Source organism: Cynocephalus volans, chromosome 1 (assembly GCF_027409185.1).
Source record: "Cynocephalus volans isolate mCynVol1 chromosome 1, mCynVol1.pri, whole genome shotgun sequence".
Classification (NCBI taxonomy): Eukaryota; Metazoa; Chordata; class Mammalia; order Dermoptera; family Cynocephalidae; genus Cynocephalus; species Cynocephalus volans.
The window spans coordinates 177,993,590-178,015,104 of NC_084460.1; the positions used below are offsets into that span (position 1 = coordinate 177,993,590).

Sequence of the window (21,515 nt, forward strand, 5' to 3'; positions counted from 1 at the left end):
TCAATTTATATTCTGTAAGTATAATTCTACTATATTATCCCCATCATCATGTGTCCCAAATCTTTCCACTTAATCATAGCTTAAAATAAATTCAAATTTTGGTTTGTGTACAATGTATTACTGCCACTCTAATTTGGGACTGTGGGATCTCCCCCAGGGCTAATTGTGATCTTTTGTTCTCAAAATGCTAGTCACCAAATCTGATTTAAATATAGCTCCTGCATTGCGTGCATCTGTGTATGTGTGTGTGTGTGAACTTTACCTTTATCATAATAATCAGCTTCTTTCCTATCCAGTTTGTAATAACCAACTCTAGAAAGGAGAAGAAGGAAGAGGAGTAAGTAATCTTATTACTCTGTTTTTAACTACAAGTTGGCTAACTTTTCTTTATCTTGAATATTTAAACCCTCCCTAATACTGTGGGACACCGGGGTTTTATGATGACCATACAGGACAAATTTTGAGAAGTAAGGGCCAAGGGAAATCAACTGGCACTTGTTGAGTTCATGTTATGTATCAGGCTTTATCCTAGACAGGACATATGCAATCTCATTTAATATTCACATTTGAAGTGAATATACTTTGTTTTATTTTTCTGGATCCACATCAAACATTGTCGAGGTATTGAAATCAATGAATCAAGGCCTATATGTTTAAAACATTGTATTTAATCCCATTTACTGAAGAACTGACCTATGAAAATTGTTTATAACATAATAAGAAAACAAATTAATCAAGTTAATTAAATTATGTTTATTAAAAATAAGTAAATGATATTCAAAATTTAAAAAATTTATTTTATAAGCACAATTTCAATGATGAAGCAATATTGTTATAGCATATAAATTTGAAAAATTTTAAGGAATCATAGGATCTGGCATCTGATCATGCTTGTGACATTACCCTAGCAACATGATCTATATATCAGCTTGCTTGCATTCTTCCAATGGCTTTGCAATAATAAACAGTGCTGAATTAAGTCTAGAAACAATGGCATGAAGTGCTACAGAAATCAACTGTGTTAGTTACCTGCCATAGCAATGTTCCACAGATTGGGTGGCTTAAAACATTGAAATTTATTTTCTCACAGTTCTGGAGACTGGATGATTAAGATACCACCAGGGTCAAGTTTGGGGTCAGGGCTCTCTTTCTGGCTTACCAATGGCTGCATTCCTGCTGTGTCCCCACATGACCTTTCCCCTTGGTGCTCATGGGGGCAACAGGAGGAGAGAGAAAGAAAGAGAAAGATCCTTTCCTCTTTTTCTTAGGCCACTAATCTCATGATAAGGGTCCTGCTTTCATGATGTCATCTGACCCTAATTACCTCCCAAAGGACCCATCTCTAAATACCATCACTTTGGGCACTAGGGTTTCACTTACGAATTTGGAGGGAACACAACAATTCAGATCATAACATTAACTGTAAGTCTAGCAGTCTATTTGGAGATACAAAAAGCATTTAACCTACCAGCAGTGACAGGACAGAAGCTCCACCACCGAGAGTTATCTCCACAGCCGTTATCTATTGGTTCAACCTCATCCAGAGCTCCATCCACAGATCCCAAGAGAGTCCATGGTAACTGCAACATAAAGTGCCATGAGGTGGTGTCTCTAACCTATACAATCAATCAACAGTGGGTAGAACACACCACATGCCCCCTTATAACACTTAATACAAATGTAGTGGATTTTCCTGTGCTATTCTCATATCCATGAGAGCTTCATGTATAAGATACTATCTGCTGCTACAAAAGTGTTTTTGCCTAATCAGCCACCCTAGAAATTATTGTTTTCACAGGCCTAGTAGCTATATTCTGTTTGTGGAATTTATGATAAGGTTCTAGTTATACATGCTTAAATATTGTGAAAAATCAGAATCTTGCTATAACAAGAGTCAATTTCTTTCAGCACTTATTTAGAAATTAAACAAAATAACAAACACGAAAACATGTTATGGAGAGGCATCATTTTCTCATTTTGTGAGGGCCACAATTAAAACTAATGATTCAACTTCTCTTTCCCAATAAATCCTATCCTGTATTTAACTTTATAATTGCTGGCTATAATTTTATTAGTTTTTTCAAACACCCACACTAAAAAAACAGCTCAATCCCAGATCCACCAAACTGGGCAAGTACGGCCTAAGGAAATAACACGTCACATCTGATTGTATATTTGCTTATTCTAAGAGAACTCTAAAGAAATTTGCCTACGTTGCCAATTTTGGATACCTTCATAAATAATAATATCAGGGCTATTTGATTGAATTGAATGCACGAATGCATAGATTTACCAGTAGTGGTTTCTTCATTTGTGATGTTTACTGAATCCTCCTCTTAGTTTTGATGCCCATGAACTACTGTGATTTGATTTGTAAATGAATTATTCAAGTAATTTTCACAGCCTTGACACCTAGGACTTAAGTACTCTGTCCTGGGACTCATGTTTTTATGATTCTAGCTCCAACTTTTCTGATCGCTAAATAATTACTTTTCACCAAGACTCAGGTTGCCCAGTTAAAATATTACGGCCTTGGGCTGCATGTTCCCTATGACTACTTTTTTCAATTTCCCTAAAACACTAAGAAAACTCTTCCTTATTTGTTGCTGAAATCATGGTTCCATCTCTCAGATAGTCTGAGACACAATTCATAAGTTTTCTAGACAACACAGCCTTCATATTTTTTAATTGACATATACTAATTGTACATATTTATGGGGTACAGTGTAAAGTTTCAATACATGTATACAAAGTATAATGATCAAATTAAGGTAATTAGCATATACATCACCTCAGAGATTTATCATTTTTTATGGCGAGAACATTCAAAATCCTCTCTTCTAGCTATTTTGTAATATGCAATATTTTATTAACTGTAGTCACCCTGCTGTGCAATGAAATACTAGAACTTATTCCTCCTATCTAACTATAACTTTGTACCCACTGACCAAACTCTCGGTATCTCCCCAGCCTCTAGTAACTACTATTCTACTCTCTACTTCTATGAGATCAGCGTTTTTAGATTCCACATATGAGTGAGATCATGCAATATTTGTCTTTCTGTGTCTGGCTTATTTGGCTTCACATTATGTCCTCCAGGTTTATCTATGTTGCTGCAAATGACAGTATTTTATTCTTTCCATTCTTTACACAGTGTTTCATTGACTAAATATACCACATTTTCTTTATCCACTCATTGGGTGATGGACACTTAGGGTGATTCTATATGTTGGCTATTGTGAATAGTGCTGCAATAAACACGGGGGTGCAAATATCTTTTTGACATACTGATTTCATTTTCTTTATATACCCAGTAGTGGGATTGCTGGATCACATGGAAGGTCTATTTTTAATTATTTGTGAAACCTCCGTACTATTTTCCGTAGTGGCTGTACTAATTCACATTTCTGTGAACAGTGAATGAATTCCGTTTTCTACGTTCTCTCCAGCCTTTGTTATTTTTTGTCTTTCTAATGATAGCCATTCTAACTTGGATGAAATTATATCTCATTGCTGTTTGGATTTCCATTTCTCTAATGATTAGTGATGCTGACCATTTTTCAATATACCTGTATGCCATTTTTATGTCTTCTTTGGAGAAATATCTATTCAGATCATTTGTGAATTTTTAAAATTAGATTATTTGTATTTTTGTGTTGTTATTGTTATTGAGTTGTTGAGTTTTTTATGTATTCTGTATATTAACCTCTTGTCAGATGTACAGTTTGCAAATACTTTCTCAGATTCTGTAGGTTATCTCTCTTTTTTAACTAAATTCTATCCAAATCTCTTTGCTCTTCTAAGAGAACTTAAACTTAGTGACAATATTATCAAAAAGTTTATTATCACAAGTTGGTATTACTCTTTACACTTAACTCTTCAACTTCAAATCTGCCAAGTAACAATTACATTAGTCACAATCCCTGTAACTGTTTCTACAGGATGAGTATTTCACTCAATATGAAACTAAGTCTCAAAATTTATGAAATCTACTCCATTTTGTAGAAAGCAAAGGTTACTATTACTACTTAACAGGGCATTTGTCATATTTTATATGTCATTTCCATTTACATCTAATTTAAATTTTCATCTGACCACCTACAGAGTGCACTTGTGCTGCTTGGCACATTCTTGTTTGTTTTATAGGTGACAGGTTCAGTTCCTTGACATATACTCTGGCTTCATCGAATATTCGTTATGAAATGGGAGATATTTAGAATGTTCGTGCTTTAATCAAGGAGTATCTCAGGAGAGGTCAGCATTTGATAACTAAGTTAGGCATGTCTTATCAGAAGCTTCTGACAATGATATAAAAGCCATTTCACTGTTCTTGACTGTTTTTGACACTGACAGAAAAGCAAATTTTGTAACGTGGGATTTTTCACAAAGCAAGTAACTCTGGCAAAAACAGCTTTTATTGATTGCTTTACTAAGAGGGCATATATACACATATATAAATATGAGTGTATAGTGTATATACACATATGTACTCATATCTTTTTTGTTTTAAAGCAGCTCATGGAAGTAAACCAACAAAAGCTAAATTGAGCCTCAGTCTTCCCTGTTCAACAGAAAGACACAGCCTTTTGACTAACACCAACTGCATCTTTGAGACATGATGTGAAAATTGGAGCACACAGATTTGACATATTGGGTACCTTATAACTAGGACTGTTTCAACTCTGACAAAAAGGCTATTGTGGCCATAAGTAACCTGTTCATTGACCCAAATAAGTCAAATATTATTCAAGTATCATGTCAAGCTCAAAGATACCGTCAAGGTTCAGAACAGAAAACTTATAATGCTCCATCCTCTAGGAGCACGATATCACCAATATCAAGCAGGGTAATGCTGGTGCTAAATATGTTATAGAATACACTGTAGCTTTATTTAAAATTTTTAACATATATACAACTGTACATATGTAATGTGTACAATTTGATGAATTTAGATATTGGCAAACACCTGTGGGGCCATCACCACAATCAAGGTAACAGGCATATCCGACAACTCCCAAAATTTCTTTGTCTTAACCACCTTAGACAATGCCAGGTCTCACTTTAAAACCTTTAAGCCAAAAGGTCATTCTCTCTCCCTCTTCTGCTGATGCCTCTGTTTTGGAGATGGGACTAAATCATGAGAGCTGATAACTTCTGCAAGACTGTCACCAAAGCCTCGTGCTCCACCACATGCTTGACTCTTCTAGCCAAGGTTATCCATGATAATTCTGGGATTGGAAGAAAGTGGAGAAACTAACAAGGGTCTAATGATCACAACCCATGAAACCACTGCTACTCAGAAGACCAAAGATGATCCTCTGGTAATGGCTTGATGGCCATGGTGCTGTCCAGACTGTCGTCCTGCATCTATCGGCACAGCCATCCCTGAGGTGACTAGGAAGTTGACTGGCATGATCTTCCACATCCCCACACCCAATCTGCCCATGTTGGTCTGATGTGCCATCTAGAGAAAACTACCGTATTGTTTTCCTAGGACTACCATAACAAATTACTATAAACTGACTGACTTAAAACTATATAAATTTACTTTCTCATAGTTCAGGAGGCCAGAAGTTCTAAATTAAGATTTAAGAAGGTTAGTTGTTAGGGGGATACTTAGAGGGAGAGTATACTCTAGGCTTTCTCCTACCCTCTGGTGATAGCCAGCAATCTGTGGCGTTCCTTGGCTTTTAATCACATCTTTTCATCCCTCAGTCTTCACATGGGATTCTCCTTCTGTGTCTTCCCTCTGTGCATTTCTGTGTCTAAAATTCCCTCTTCTTTTCTTTTATATAAGGACACTAGTTCTTATATAATATTGAGCCCACCTTATTAAGGTGGGCCCTAACCCAGTATGACCTCATCATAACCAGGTGACATCACAGAGACTACAATTACAATAAGGTCACATTCTGAGGTTCTGGGTGGACGTGAATTTCAGGGGAAAGGGGCACTGTTTGGCACCAAGAAGGTGAAGAAGCAGACACTGAAGTGTTCTCTGAAGACAGTCCTGGACTACATAAGTCTAGGTTTCTGTTGTGATGTTAAAAGCAACAGCCATTCCATCTTTGAGGCTGGGTCTGGCATTGTGCTCAATGAACACTTTCTGAAGCTCATTTCCTAGAATAAAAATGAATATGACTATAGCAACCATGTACCTCATGATCACATGGCCTCCAAGCAGTAAAATTCCAGTATCATGAACCCAATAGGAGTGTTAATGAAAGAAAATCCCTCAGTTGTAAGGGAGTAATTCCCCCAAATTTAAACCAAAACACTGAGAATCTCTGGTCCTCTGCAGGACTCTAGGCTCCTGAAGAAAAATAGGAGCTTAGGGATCCCTACCTTGCCAGATGCCACCAGTATTACCATCAAATCTACAACTATACCCAGGAGGGGATGGGCGTGGGAAAACTAAATTGAGAAACGTGTGTTCACTTTAATTATCATTTACTGAGAACTTCCTAGAAAGTAGAAACAGTAGTCACTGCTGAAAATAAAAAGATGAATAACACACATAATGGGCCTTTGCTGAACTTCCAGCTTAGTAAGGAAGACAAGTGCATACAGAACCCAACCTCAGGTTGATTGGTGAATTAATGGAGAGATAAAGTGACACCAGAATAGAGGAAAAGTAAAGAGAAATCATGTAGAACAAAACTCAGAATGCTCTAGTGAGGGCCTTTATCTTTGCTGTGCTTCTATCTGCAGCTTTTACTAAGTATATCCACATGATTTACTCCCTCATCCCCATCAGGTCTTGTTCCAATGTCACTGTCAAAGGGAAGTCTTCTCCAAACAATCTTTCTCATAGGTGTTGTCCTCCCACACATCTGCCTACCCTGCTTAACTTTTCTCCATAGCATTTATCACCATATTATGCACAAGTATTTTACTTTTTTATTTTGCTTATTGTCTGTTCTTCTCATTCCAACATAGGCTCTATGAAGGTTGGAATTTTTTTTCTTTTTTTCTCTTTCCTTAGGGAACAAAATAGATAAAAGATTATGATATACTGGTGCCAGATAATAAAGGGCTTGACTATCAAGCAAAAACTATGAAATTCCTTCTAAAAGTAATAAAGAACAAGAGAAAGCTTTGAGCAAATGAAAAGCATAATCAGTTATTTTGAGATACAGCAATCATTACCCAGTGCATTTAGTCATGTCCTACTTCTTTGAAACCATTATTTGCTAAATTACTATCTTGAACAAAGATCTTTCTTTGAATATGAACCCTGGATGCATTGGATTTGTGGCAATTTATTCTCCAACTGTGTTTCCATGAACACTGAGACTGGGAGGTATCACATGATGTTCCAAGAACTAGAATTACCAGATGAAAAATATGCAGTCAAACACGATAAAATAAAATTCCTTTCAGGATATTTACAATTTACATTTATTCTTTAAGTTTATTTGAGCTTATATGCCAGGCACTGTAGTAGAAATACAAACTATGCAGCATTTTCACTGTTCTCAGGAGAAGCACTGGATAAAAAGAGCCAGACTGATTTTGTTCAAATAAACTAACATATTTGCTCAAGAAAACAACTTTAAGTTTAGAAATAAATTTTTAAGTCCTTTTGAAGGGTTTTATTTTAGAATATACCTTAGAATATGTAAATCTTAGTAGTGTACAAGCTTCTAAATCTTTAAGAAAACCCTTGGCATTTCTACACAGCACAAGAGAATAGGCCATATTAAGTCAAACAGGTCACCATTTTAAATAACCGTTTGATAGGAAGTTTTGCCTGGATTAAACTGAACATTTTCAAAATAAACTTTTAATAGAGCTGTATAAATTTTCCACCAAATCAGCCCCACACCAACCTATGTATGGTATTTACCTGACCATGAGAGTTGAAACCCTTGTTTAAGATGCTGAGTCAGGATTGAGTTTTCATTAGGCAGTCTACAGAGAGCTTCTAAACTTTGGTACATAATTGAACCATCTTTTGCTACAAATAATCTGTATTATGACATATTGTGTATTTCTTTCTTTGCATAAGCATCTCATGTTACTGATTATAACGTGTGTATGCTTTTTAAAAGTAAGAATCTTACTATTATTTTTATTTATTGTTTGATTTTCTCTGTGCATTATACACTCCTTCCACCATCTTGCTTTGTGCAGGGTTGCTAGTACTACCACATGTATTCATTTTCTGAGGGTTTTTTCCTATAATTTTATGCACTTAAGTATCTGTTCCTTTTCAGATTTTGGAATTTTATGTGACTATAAGGAATTGTGGTTGCTATTTTTCCCCACCTCAAAAATGCTGAGTTGTTCTGGAAAGTATTTTCTTACCATGTAAGAATTCATCTTAGTCTTCTGGAAATTTCTTTCTGCCTAATTTCCCTATTATTAGTGATATATTATGTAATTATCTTCAGCTTTACAGTAGTAAAAATTCACCATATTCAGTAAAATGCAAAATTTACTACAGATTTGTTCATCTTTCCCATATCCTTCCTTTGATTTTTGCACCCATGGTCTCATGTTAATCATCAGTGATGACCCTGCGCCCCTTTAAATAAAATTCAGAACTTTTGTACCACCAACTTTTATTTGTAAAATACACAGCTGTGTCTTTGACCACAACAGCCCTCTCCATAAAACCACCAATAAATTTTCAAAATATATGATGATAAAATTGTTTTATATTCCCCTCAAGCTATTTCCTATTTCTTACCAAATATACTACTGACTCTCTGAACTAATTTTCTTTCTTGAATCAATGTTTTGTTGTTTTTTTTCCCCTATACCTGGAACATCATCAAATCTGAAAATCTCCCACTCTGAAAACTGCTTAACCCCTATGTTCTCCGTCCTTCATTAAAATTCCTCCACCTGAGGGAAAAGGAAGTATGAATGTTAACTTTCATTTGCCCACAAAAAAAAGAAAGTGAAAAGTAAGTAATTTGTTTTCCTACTACATACTTTATAATTCACATTTATTAGATTTAAGTTATTTCATTCTAGAAAATACTCACCGAAAAATCCAATACTAGTGCAATATTAGTGGAAATTTCTTTAGTTCAAAGTGAGTGTTCATTTAACCTGTATTTTCAAACACAAGTATAATTTATAATAGTACATTACATCATGTGCAAGAAATATTTAATATTTGTATATTTATGTGAAAAAATACATTTAATTTTGAAAGAAGATGATTGTATCAAAATAAATCAGATTTCCATTGTGTTTCCCCATAGGTCTCAGAGGATGAGGTATTTTTTTCCTCCCCGCTAGTCATCAGTTCTCCACCAATGTGGCATCTCATCTTCTTTCTACTTTTATTTCTCTCTGGTTTTTCTTCATCAGTCTCTTCAACTCCACTTTCTTCTCCTGCCTACTCCCCTCTACAAGATTTTTAATGTTTTCTTTTGCCAAACCTGATGACCTTTCTCCATTTTTGTTTTCCTCGACTTCTGCTTCCACAATTTTCATCTCCTTCTTCTTCAAATGCTTTTTAATATCCTTGTTCTCTTTTTACTACTTTATTTCTCACATTTTCTTTATTTACTCCTCCACCTTTACCCAAACTCTAACTAAGGGGCGCTTCCAAGACTCAATTCCCTGACTTTATTTCCTCTTCCTCCAAAGTCTCTCATTAAGTTCCAGTTTGTACTCCTACTACAGTGTCTGGCTTATAAAAGGTGCTTGATTAAAACTTAAAGAATAAATGTATGTGAGCAAATATTATCAATCATGTTTACAGCTTTAAATAATAAGTTACTATCAGTTACAGTGCTACTTTCAAATTGATATATATAATTTTCTGCTTCTTGCATCAACAAATTTCAGCTAGACAATTCCCTTCTTGAATGTGTTATAACCTAAAATCTATACATATAAAACCAAATGTATCTTTCTGGAAAAACTAACTTCTAAAAATATTTCTGCTTGTTAATACCACTACCTTTCTAGATAACTACCCAAGTTCAAAAGTGCCACCTTTACTCACCGATGCTACAAAACCCAATTATTTTCCATAGGGAAAGTTGCATATCCATGTCCTTACTCTCTTACTGCAAAAAAGCTATTTCTGGCCCTTATCTCCTTACTTTTGCATCCCCCAAGAGACCTTTAGCCTCAGGCACTCAGCACAAATTGTATTTCTCCACTCTAATCCAATCTAAGTCTGTATTTCCTATATACTACTCTTATCATGGATTTCTTCTGCTTGACATTCTGAATTTACTACAGTGCTAATTCTAAATCCTCACGAGATCTTTTATAATTTTCCTGTTCCCTAGCCATTTGTATTAGTCCATTTTGGTTTCTTGTAACAAAATACCTGGAACTGGGTAATTTAGAAAGAAAACAAAATTTATTGCCTACACTTTCAGAGAATAGGAAGTTCAAAGTCCAGGGAACACATCTGGTGAAGGCTTTCTTTGGTGATGAGTTCAGTGACAGCTGATTATCACACTGCAAAATGGAGGAGCGGAGAGAGCAGAGAGAGAGACAGACTTTTTGTGCTCCCCTTTGAAAACCCTCCAATCCACACCCATGAACACCATTTTTAATCCATTCACCACGGTGTGATCCTATAATCTAATCACCTCTTCAAGGCCCCACCTTTCAATTACCATAATAGGATTTCCCACCATCTTAACAGTCACAGTGGGGGCCAAGTTTCTGATACATAAAACTTGGGGGACAGAATTCAAGCTTCAGTGAGTTTGGGGGGACGTAATTCTGTCCACTACACCATTCTAAACCTGTTTACCACTTTGAGTCATGGTAATTATCAGATTACTTATCAGATTCATATTTATGTAGACACCAACCATTTTTTCTAGACAGCTGATTTAATGCCCCTATCACCTTGGCTTCTGTCACCAGGTGAACTTTTCGCCTTTAATTTCTTCTTTTCTAACTTATTGATCCAGTTCTGCAAGGCCCAGTGCACATCTTCTCTTCCACAGAAGCTTTCTGTAGTCATCCTCATTACCTCCCTTTCCTATGAACTTCTGCCCAGCTTTTCATCTTTGTCACATAAGTTGTTATAATCTGGGATTTGGTCTACAAATAGATATGACAGTCTTGATTCTGCAAAGGGATGGTTAATTCTTTGATGGCAGCAACTATATCTCACCTGTCTCCACAGCACCTGTCATAGCACATATGAAGCACTGATCAAGCACATATTAAGTGCTCAGCGAATCCGTGTTAATCTTGTACCGAACCCAAGTGGAAACTATATTTGCTGTTATGTGTTTGATTGGATTTTTTAAGAGCCAGAATATTTGAAAGTGTAGTCCATGGGCCAGCAGTATTTGTATCACCTGGAGATTTGTTAAAATTGCGGATTTTAAGGCTCCACCCAAAACCTACTGAATCAGAAACTCCAGGAGTTTCATCTAATATACACTATTGTGTGAAAAACACTGATGTAGATTAATCATCTAATCCTCATAACAACATTCGTAGATAAAATAGCACCAGCCAACACAAATGGATAATTTGCTAAGCTTTTATTTTTGAGAACATTCTGACCTATTTAAAATAAGATGAATGGTGATTAGCAATGTACTTCCTGTGATTCACAAAGCCTAGGTGGTAACAAAAAGGCAGCCTGTTTGAGCAATGATTCTTCTAAATGAATCTAAAAGGTTTTGCAGTGAAGGTTAATATTCTATGTTTCTTCTAACTTTTGCTTTAGACCCTCTCCCCAAAACTGGCTTGTTGTGTACTTCTGAAATTGAAATCTAAAGTGCAGAGGTTATTTTTGAAATCTCAATCTCACTGCCACGTACTTCTGAATTTTTGGAAGTGTTTTGGGACCCAAATATTAGATTTAAGTTCCCCATCCACCATTCTTTATGGACAGTGGCATCTTAGGGGCTCTGAATAGGGGTGAGATCAGGAACAGAGACTGCAGACACTGAAGATGAAGACCTCAGACAGGCCATTACATGCTGAGAAAGTTGTAAGAGCAACTCAGGAAACCCAAGTTGATCTGTGAGCTGTTCAGGTGCCAAAATTGCCCAAAAGGAAGCCATGAGCCCCAAAGAGTTAGCAGTTAATTTCATTTCTACTTAGTTGGATGGGGTATTAGTCAGAGTTCCCCAGAGGGAATAAAACTAATAGGACGTATATATGTGTGTGTATGTACATATATATACACACACACATAAAGCATGCATAAATATACATATACATGTATAGGGAGAGAGAGAGAGATTTATTTTAAGAAATAGGTTCACATGATGTGGGGGCTGGCAAGACCAAAATCTGCTAAGCAGGCTGAAGACACAGAAAACAGTTGATATTGCTGCTGAGTCCAAAGGCAGATTGAAGGCAGAATTCTCTTCCTCTGGTGGAAGTCAGCCTTTTCTCATAATTTTCACTAACATTATGGAAGGTAAACTGCTTTACTCATGTCTGATGATTTAAGTGTTACGCTTATCTTTAAAATACTATCACGGCAACATCTATACTGATGTATGACCAAACATCAGGGCTCCACAGCTCAGCCAGGTTGACATACAAAATCAACTATTACAGATGGTGAACTGCCTGAATGCTCAGTCGTTGTTATAACATGATTCAGATTTTCCACATTAATTTAACTACTGAGGTACTTTTGAGCTTTAATCTCAATCAAATGAAAAGTACTTATACATGACAGTAAAGAAAGATGTTTTGGCTGTTTGGAGGAAGTTCTCAATTCTCTGGTACAATTTTAGCACAATTTTTCTTAGCAGGCTTTGAGGTGATAGGGAACCTCTTCTCAATTATGGAGGTGCACTAAATTTCCTGGAGAAATTTTTATAAAATATCAATAGCCACACCTCAGACCAATAAAACCAAAATCTCAGGGATGGGGCCCAGGCACTGACATTTAATGAAAGCTCTCCACGTAAATCTGATATGCGTTCAGATTTGAGAGTCACTGATCTAAATCACACACACACACACACACACACACACACACACACACACACACACACACACACACACACACACATACCTTTCTCTGTATGTCCCCCAAACACAGTCATCAGATGAAACTGATATTGTAATATCTGAGAAAAATGATCAGTAAATATGGGGAGATTGGGTGGCATAGGGACTGGATCCCGCAATGCTGAAAAGCTTAGAAATAAAAACTGTTTCTCTAGCTATGGCTTAGCTGTTTTTGAGGCTTTCCTTTGAGTTTCTCAGTTCCATTTTTTCTCCTTCTTCCCTTTACACTTTCCTTCTTCCTCCTCCTCCTTTTTTTAAGTTTTAGGAATGGCAAGAATACTAACTTAGGATTAATGTAGAGTTTTTACCCTTGCTCTCTAACCACCTCTATGTTTTGGAAGGAACAGGTGGGTCCATCCTAGGAAAGTAAGGGAGACTGATGGATGTTGGATTATGAACTCCCAATAAGGGAGCAGGCTTCAGGAGTGTACTTATTCAGGTAAGGTAGCTGAAGTGAAAGGGTGTTCAAGGTTTGGCAAGGTTTGGTTTTCTTATGGAACATAACTGGATAAGTTCTCAGCTTCACAGAATAGAGGGCTATTCAGGTGTAGTCCAGGGACCAGCACCATTAGGATCACCTGGGAACTTGTTAGAAATTCAAATTCTCAAGCCCTCCTTATATCTACTGACTAGGCATCTCTGGAAATGGCCCAGCACTCTGTGTTTTAGCAAGCTCTCCAAGTGATTATTATGCACTCTGAAATTTAAAAGCCAGTGGTACAGAGTAAATGGGTGAACCCTCAGCTTTCCTTACTTTGCCCTAATTCTAGTCTATTTTCTACCAGATTTTATTGGAATTTATTTGGATATGTTTATTTGTAACTGACTCCCCTGAGGAATTCATTATTTATTTTTAATGTTTTTTAGTGGTTCTCTTAGGTTTTCTGTGTCACTAGCAAACTCATCTGTAAAATGTTAGCTTCATGCATTATTTTATTTTATTACCTTGGGGATAAAAAAAATGGTAATAGTGGACATCATTGTCTTGTTACTCATCTGTGGAATTTTTTAGGGTTTCAACAATAAATTTGATGCTAGAATTTGCTTTGAGAAAGATAGATATTCTTCACCGTTTTTTCATAGATTTTTAAAATTATGAATGGATGTTGAATTTTATCAAATATCTTTGCAACATCCATTAATAATTTTATCTCATTTAAACTAACCATATGAATTCATAATATGGACTATTCTAGTAATTTAGAATGAACATTATTTAGTCAAGAAGCTTTTGAAATATAATTGTAACTATATGTAAACTACAACTGTTTTTGTTAATTTTTTTACATTTATACCTCAATAGTCAGAGTGAAAATATTATTTTGATGCTCAATTTGACAAGTTTTGAAGCTTTTCTGCTTTTTTCTATAATCTATAGATTATTCAAACTCTTCAGAATTGGCTCATCTTTGAAATATTAAATGCATGCCCTTGAAGATATTTGGATAGTTTTTAGGGGTAGGTGTTGAACATTTTCCTCAATAATTTAATACATATTAAATTACACATGTGTTCTACCTATTTTAGCAATATTTAATAATTTAGATCATCCTAGGAACTAATAGATTCTTCTTGCAGATTTTAGAAATTTTAACATAAATCAATACAAAGTATCACCCAATAAATTTAACTTCTATGTCTGTTGACTGTGTGCTCTTACTCATCCCTAATTTCTGTGCTGTCTCTTTTTTTTCTTTGTTTCATAAACTACTTAGATGTCTATCACTATGGTACAGTAAGTTCTCAGAGATATTAAACTTTGTACTGATTTTTTAGTTTTCTATTTATTAATATCTGCTTGAATTATTTTATCCTGCTTTCTTATGTTTGTTTTGTTCTTTGCATAATTCTTTTTGAGTTCAATAGCCTTTTTTGGTTCATTTTTATTCTTATACAATATGAATATAATAAAATAATGTAAAAAAAAAGTACTTAATTTTCTGAATTTTCCTCTAAGTATGGTTTTGGCAATATCCCAGAGGTTTTTATGTACAGTCTTCTTATGTATTAAATTATAACATGATTGAATATGATTATTTTGTTCTTTCACTATAAAATTATTTATTTTCATTTTATTTAGTATAATTTACTTCTGTTATTTATTTCTAGCCTTATAATAATATTGTCAGCATTTAAAACCTACACTAACTCTACCTTTTGGAACTTATTGATGTTAAAATTTAAAAAAAAAAATTATGGGTGCTTTAAAAGAAGGTGATTCTCTATAGTGGGTACAGTTTATTATATATGCTTGAAAATGTTTTGATATTCTATTTATTTATCTGTGGCCAAGATGATCTTTTAAGGACTAAGAGGGGAAATTAGTTTCACACTGCTACTTATTTTATATCAACTTCTCTAGATACAATAGTTTGTCTTTCTGCTTTATAATTATGTGTTACTTGTTGAAATTCTTTTTAGTAAAATATAAGCCTCTTTTATAATTATTTAATGTATTACCTTTATTAGAACTTTAATATTAATATTATTGCAAACATTTTTATATTTGTGTTCATTTGATAACATTTGTTTTTCTTTTGATTTTTTAACTTCTGATTTATTTTCATATATGTTTCTCATAGAAAATACATAATTGTATCTGTAGTTTGCTTTTGTCTTTACCTAATTTGTAAGTTTTTATTTTAATACCTAAATTTATCATTTACATTTTGATCCTGCTTCTGTCACCTAATATTATATTTTTGTTTTACCTCATTCTTTTTGGTGTCTTTTATTTTCTATATTTTGCTTTATAGTCTGTGTTTCTTTTATTTTCAATCTTCTCAAATTGCCCTTGTTTTTATTGTTATATTCAGTATACAATTATCTATTTTTCTCATTTTTTTCACTCAGTACTTATCTATACTAAATTATATGTTTAAGTAATTTCAATGTTTGCCATTACTCCTTGGAACAAAAACTCCCTTATTTATAAATTATTTGTTTCTATTCAGCTTTCAATTTACTGGTGAACATCTTCAAGTAGTTATGTGTTTTTGTTTGTTTGTTTGTTTTACCATCAAGTAATCTGCTTTTTGAATGTTTGCATATTTGAAAATCATTTAATATTATCTTCATATATGAATAATATTGAAGGGAAAGTTAAAATTCATATTGTAGCAACTCTTTCCCTGAAAATATTGTAATTGATGTTCTACTTTCTTCTAGAATCCCAGCTTTGGAACTGAATCTGAGTATACAATCAGAGCCAGTATCTGAAGTTTCTGTGTTACTTACAATCATTGGGATTTTAAGAAAGGGTGGGAGACGTCAATTCTCAGAAAACAGCTAGTGCTCTTATGAACATTTTCACTTTGATCAAGGATACAGTATCTGAGTTTTGTTTGCCATATAATATTGATCTCAAAAAATATTTGCATTTTCACAGAAGAAATCTACTCATCTTAAAACATGTCCACAATGACGAATTTTCATGATAAAATTTTTAACAATATTTCAATATCTAATTACATTGATTTAAATTTCTGTTGCATTTCACATCTTTTAATCTTACAGTATATTTGACTTTTCTGATTACTGGTGCTGATTCTCCTGTCTTCTAAAGAATCCAAGCAGTTATTTTCTGACTTATTTCAAATTTTCACTTGTCAGCATTTTCCACAATTAGAAAATTGTCAATATTTAAAGAGTATTCTTTTTCTATTTCAGGGCCCTTCTTTCTCTTTAGTTAAAATCATTTCCCATTAAGAATTCACTTTTCTTGCTCCACCCCAAGATTGCAAAAATAAGTTTTCCTAAATTGGTTATTCTATTTTCAGGATTTATCATCTTACTAGAAAATGTTAATTCAAAATTAAACCTAAATCTATTATGGTCTTTCATAGCATTTTTTATTAATATAAGGTCTTTCTGGTTCTTTATAGTTCCCTTAAGTATAGTTATTTCACCTAAAAAATACAGTCACTGTAATGTTATCTTGGCTTACTATGAATCCCATGCTACTTTCTATAACTAATCTGTAATCAAGTTTCTAATTGGTCACTAATCTTTCACTTTTTTAAAACTAAATTACATTACTCATTTCCATACTAATTCACAAATCTTTATAATATGGAAAATTATTTGAAATCAGAGAGACCTAGGTCAGAATCCTGGCTCCACCACTTACAAACTGTACAACCTAAAGATATGTTCTTATGCTAATTGAACATCAACAGAAAATGTGTGTGATAATATGCACCTCATGCATTTTTTCAATTCCTATTAATTGAACTTTAATGAAGAAAGCAAATACAATCAAATCCTGAGAAAATTAATGATCCTGATATTAAACTAACTGCAATGTGATTAAAGCATTTTGTACAATAAATTCATTGGACTTGGCATGATAACATATATTCAGTTTGATAATTATGGGAAGCATACATCTTCTAGCTATAAAACATGTGCCTTGAAAACATGCTATAGATTCAATATGAAAAGCAATTAAGATCCTTATTTAAAATTATGGTATCTGCAAAGCATTAGCATCATAGAAAAAGAGATTATGTCTCAGAGTAACTATTTTGAATATATTCAGAATATAAAAGCTTGCATATAGAGATTTAAGTAAACATAGATGTTAATTATAAAACATTTATCATTAATTACAGGGAATATGTTTTAGAGAATTATGTGAATAAATATACTAATTAATCTTTTAAAGCTCCATTTACTGCTTTTCCCTTGCAGCCTCCCATAGAGCAAAATTATTAATGATAACAACAGGTTTTTATAGTAGTTATATTATGCAAATTGTTTTTTAAATATTATTAAATATAAGCCCCCAACAATATTGTAAAGATATTTTATTCATATTTTATATGTAAAGCAACTGAATTTTAAGGGGGTTGTATTAGTACACCAAAGTAGCAAAACTAATAAGTAGCAAAGTTCTATACCATTCAGCACATACTTCTAGCAAGTTATCACCTCACTTGTGCTTGAATAGTTACAAAAATGAGATATCTGTTCCTCGAGGCAACTGAAATATTACCTCCATATTATATTTAATAGTCTCTCAGCATCCCATAGTGAGTAGTTCAGGATATCTCTTCAAACAGAAAGGACATTGTTGGGGGGAGGGGGAGAGGGAGAAGGGAGGGAGGTTTTGGTGATGGGGAGCAATAATCAGCCACAATGTATATCGACAAAATAAAATTAAAAAAAAAAAAAAGAATTGAAATATATCCTATTTATTATTGCATTTATCCCTCATCACACCCATAAGTTCTTCACAATGGCTTTACTGATATAGTCTCTCTCTTTTACCTCTTATGAGGTTAATCATCAGTTCAGATCTCCAGAAATCCAGATGTACTGACTCTAATAGCAAAGTGAAATAAAACTGATTCTCTGTTAAAAAAAAAAAAAAAAAAAAAAGGCCTTTGAAAAAATGTGAAGAAACATAAATGTAAAGATATCATGGAAGAAAGTTTAGAGGCAAACTAATATATATGTTGAAAAATTACAGTAAAAGAGGCACCACCAACCTATGACAAAGAATGTGCTTTTTAGTAGGTGATATTAGAGAAACATGTAAATTGTCTCAACATGTAAATTGAAAATGGAGCACCACATATAAAGGTGGACCCCAGGTGGACTAATGATCTAAATGTAAAATTAAAATATTTAAAATTAATAAAATAAAAGAATACCTTTGACATAAAGGTAGGGTAGACCTTAAACAAAATTGCAATATCACAAATTACACAGTTAGCATTTTTTATTCACTTCTGTACACTATCGACAAAAATAAATGACAGTTTGGGAAATAATATTTGAATGACTAAAAATAACAAGGATCTTTAACAAATATAAATAATGAATATCAATAAGAAAAAGACAGAAACCCCAATAAAAATGGCAAAAAAAAGTATAAAAAAGGGTAATACGTATTGTAAGAAATAAAAAATATTTAAGACCATTAGTAATCAGAAAAATATAAATTAAAACAAGATGATATTACTTTCTACTTCTCAAACAAGCAACATTAGAAGATTAGACAATACCAAGAATTGGCACATACGTGAGGACATAAGATTTGCAATTTTAGGGTTTGGACAGGTGGAGACATTATCGAGACTTACTCGGTAATAGTAAAATTAAACATACACACACCATTTGTCCCAGCAATTCAGATCTTGGGTTGATTCCTATGGAAGCTCATAGGTAACATGTGTCCACTGCAGCAATGTGGTAGTGAAGAGGAACTGAGGGCAGTCATGTGCATCACTGAGATAGAGAATAAGGGATATCTTGTGTAAGAACCACATGGAGTACCATGCAGCAACTAGAAATAATGGTCTAAAAGTACATAGAGCAGCACAGATGAATCTTTCAACACAAACCTTGCTGGGTGAAAAATGTTTTTTAGAAAGATTCATAACAATACCAACAAACTCTCCTGGGACATTCATGGGATGAAGTGAGATGGTTGCATAAAATATAACATAAATTAGAACATGGCTGCTAAAGAGATGAGCATGTTTGGAAAAGCAAAAGAGAAATACGTGAAAATAAATAAATTAATACATTAATATGTTAAATAAGAAATTAAAAAATAAAACAGTAAAAACCCATGTGTGGAAAATTGACAAATGGTATAAATGGGGGAGTATATTAAGCGCAATTTTCTACACTTGAAAAAAACATTTAGAGAAGACACCAATTGTGCCCCTGCCCAAACTAGAATTGCTGTAAAGACATAGTTCCATAGACCTGAGTTTTTGCTTCTGCAGCCTTTTGTCTGTTTCCACTAACATCCAAGCCCTATGGCATTTTGGCACATACTGTTGGCTGACGAGCACAAACCCTGTCCACAACCCCTTTTTCTTTTCAGCAAATATTGGCCTCATGACACAGTAATGTAAAAAGACAGGCCGTTAAAAGTCTTCTGGAAGGGTTCCCTTTACACGTAAAAAGACAAAGTTTCTTAATAAAAAATAATGCTCTTCATCATTTATCCATCCTTCTGTTTCCTGCCTGGAACATTAACATAATGTTGGTCATACACAGCAACCACTTTGAAACCATGAGTAAGAAAGTCACAAGCAATCTTAAGGGGAACAGGAAGAGAGAAAAGGATCAAGGTCTTTTCTGATTTCCTTGAGCAATAGTAGTAGGCTTATCTCCTTACCTTAAGATAACTTGTTTCTACTGTTTCAAAAATGGTTAAATGTAAATTAATAATGTACCCTCTTCATTATCAAGACTCAGACACAGAGTCAAATAATCACTTCTGGACTACTGCATTAACCAAAGGACTAGATACATTTCTTCACTGATCTCCATATTTAAATTCTTTGATCAGTCACTATACACAATTCTGGCTGTGAAATTTATGTTTATATTTATATATAAATGAAATGAATTAACAAAGAAGAAATTAAAATGTGCAAGAGCCAAAATGTGAAATAAGTCAATAAAAAAACATAGTCTTACCTAAAATTGTGGCATCCAGAGGGCCACAAATCCTGACTCCATAGTGATTCAGATATAAAGGAGAATGGACTTCTTAGTGAAGAAAACCTTTTATTCAAAAGTGTGTTTTTTGCTCAATTTTGGTACACTGCAAATACATAGTCCTCCGGTGCTAGTGCAGGTAGCAAAAGCACAAAGATAGAGAAAAGTATGTAAGAATTTACATTTCAAAATTGATCAGAATAAGATGGTCTCTCTTCAGAATTATGATGGAACGCCTTGGAAAGCACCAACTTAAAACAGCTCCTTCAACATTAAATCAGGTCCCCCGCAGACAATAATCAATTCTTACTTCGGAGTGAAGTGAAAGGATAGGGAGGATTTCTACCGCCATTGTACTTGGAGTGGTCATTTCAGAGGCAAGAAGGATCTGCCGTCATGGGAATCAGCAAGAGGTATAGTATTTTCTGTAGCAAAGTGGCCGGGAGCCACAGGAGCCAGAGCCATATCCACAGCCATAGCGGGAGCCATATCCACAACCTAGTCCATACTTAGAGCCGAATTCACAGCCAGAGCCGTATCCACAGTTAGAGCCACAGCCAGAGCCACAGCCACCGCAAGAGCCGTATCCACAGCCAGAGCCACAGCCACCGCAAGAGCCGTATCCACAGCCGGGGCCACATCCACAGCCAGAGCCGTATCCACAGCCACAGCCGCAGCCAGAGCCGTATCCACAGCCAGAGCCGCAGCCAGAGCCATATCCACAGTCAGAGCCACAGCCACCGCAAGAGCCGCATCCGCAGCCAGAGCCGTATCCACAACCGCAGCCACAGCCGGAGCCACAGCCCCCACAGGAGTTTCCACCGTAGTTGCCACACATCGTGTCAGGAGGTGAGGTTTCAGTCAAGAGGTAGGAGGATATTGCTGAAGTGTGAGTGTCGTCCTCTCTTCCAGGACCTTTATATACTTACTGGGATGAATAGGTCAACCCTCACGTGGGCTTTGTTCTCTCATTTAACAATCATTTGCCTAAAATGAGCTCATTCTGTGGGCAATCATTTTGTTAGGGATTTATAATTGATTTCCTGCTTCCCCAGGAATTTTCTCAAGCC

At 34.7% G+C, this 21,515-nt stretch overlaps 1 protein-coding gene across 1 annotated transcript; it reads right to left on the reverse strand.

Moving 5' to 3' along the window:
- Positions 1-20,848: 20,848 nt before the first annotated feature.
- On the reverse strand, positions 20,849-21,283 carry LOC134371205 (keratin-associated protein 21-1-like). Its single transcript, XM_063088237.1, has 2 exons — positions 20,980-21,283; positions 20,849-20,943 (listed from the first exon to the last, which is right to left on the reverse strand). The coding sequence occupies exons 1-2, from the start codon at positions 21,281-21,283 to the stop codon at positions 20,849-20,851; spliced, it is 399 nt and encodes a 132-aa protein (XP_062944307.1).
- Positions 21,284-21,515: the final 232 nt, after the last annotated feature.

Excerpts from the sequence above, each read along its gene's own strand:
- LOC134371205 (XM_063088237.1), bottom strand. The coding sequence starts at position 21,283 with ATGTGTGGCAACTACGGTGGAAACTCCTGTGGGGGCTGTGGCTCCGGC. Across the intron at positions 20,944-20,979 it reads TGGCTCTAACTGTGGATACG|GTTGTGGATATGGCTCCCGC; the intron begins GCTCTGGCTGTG and ends AGTATGGACTAG.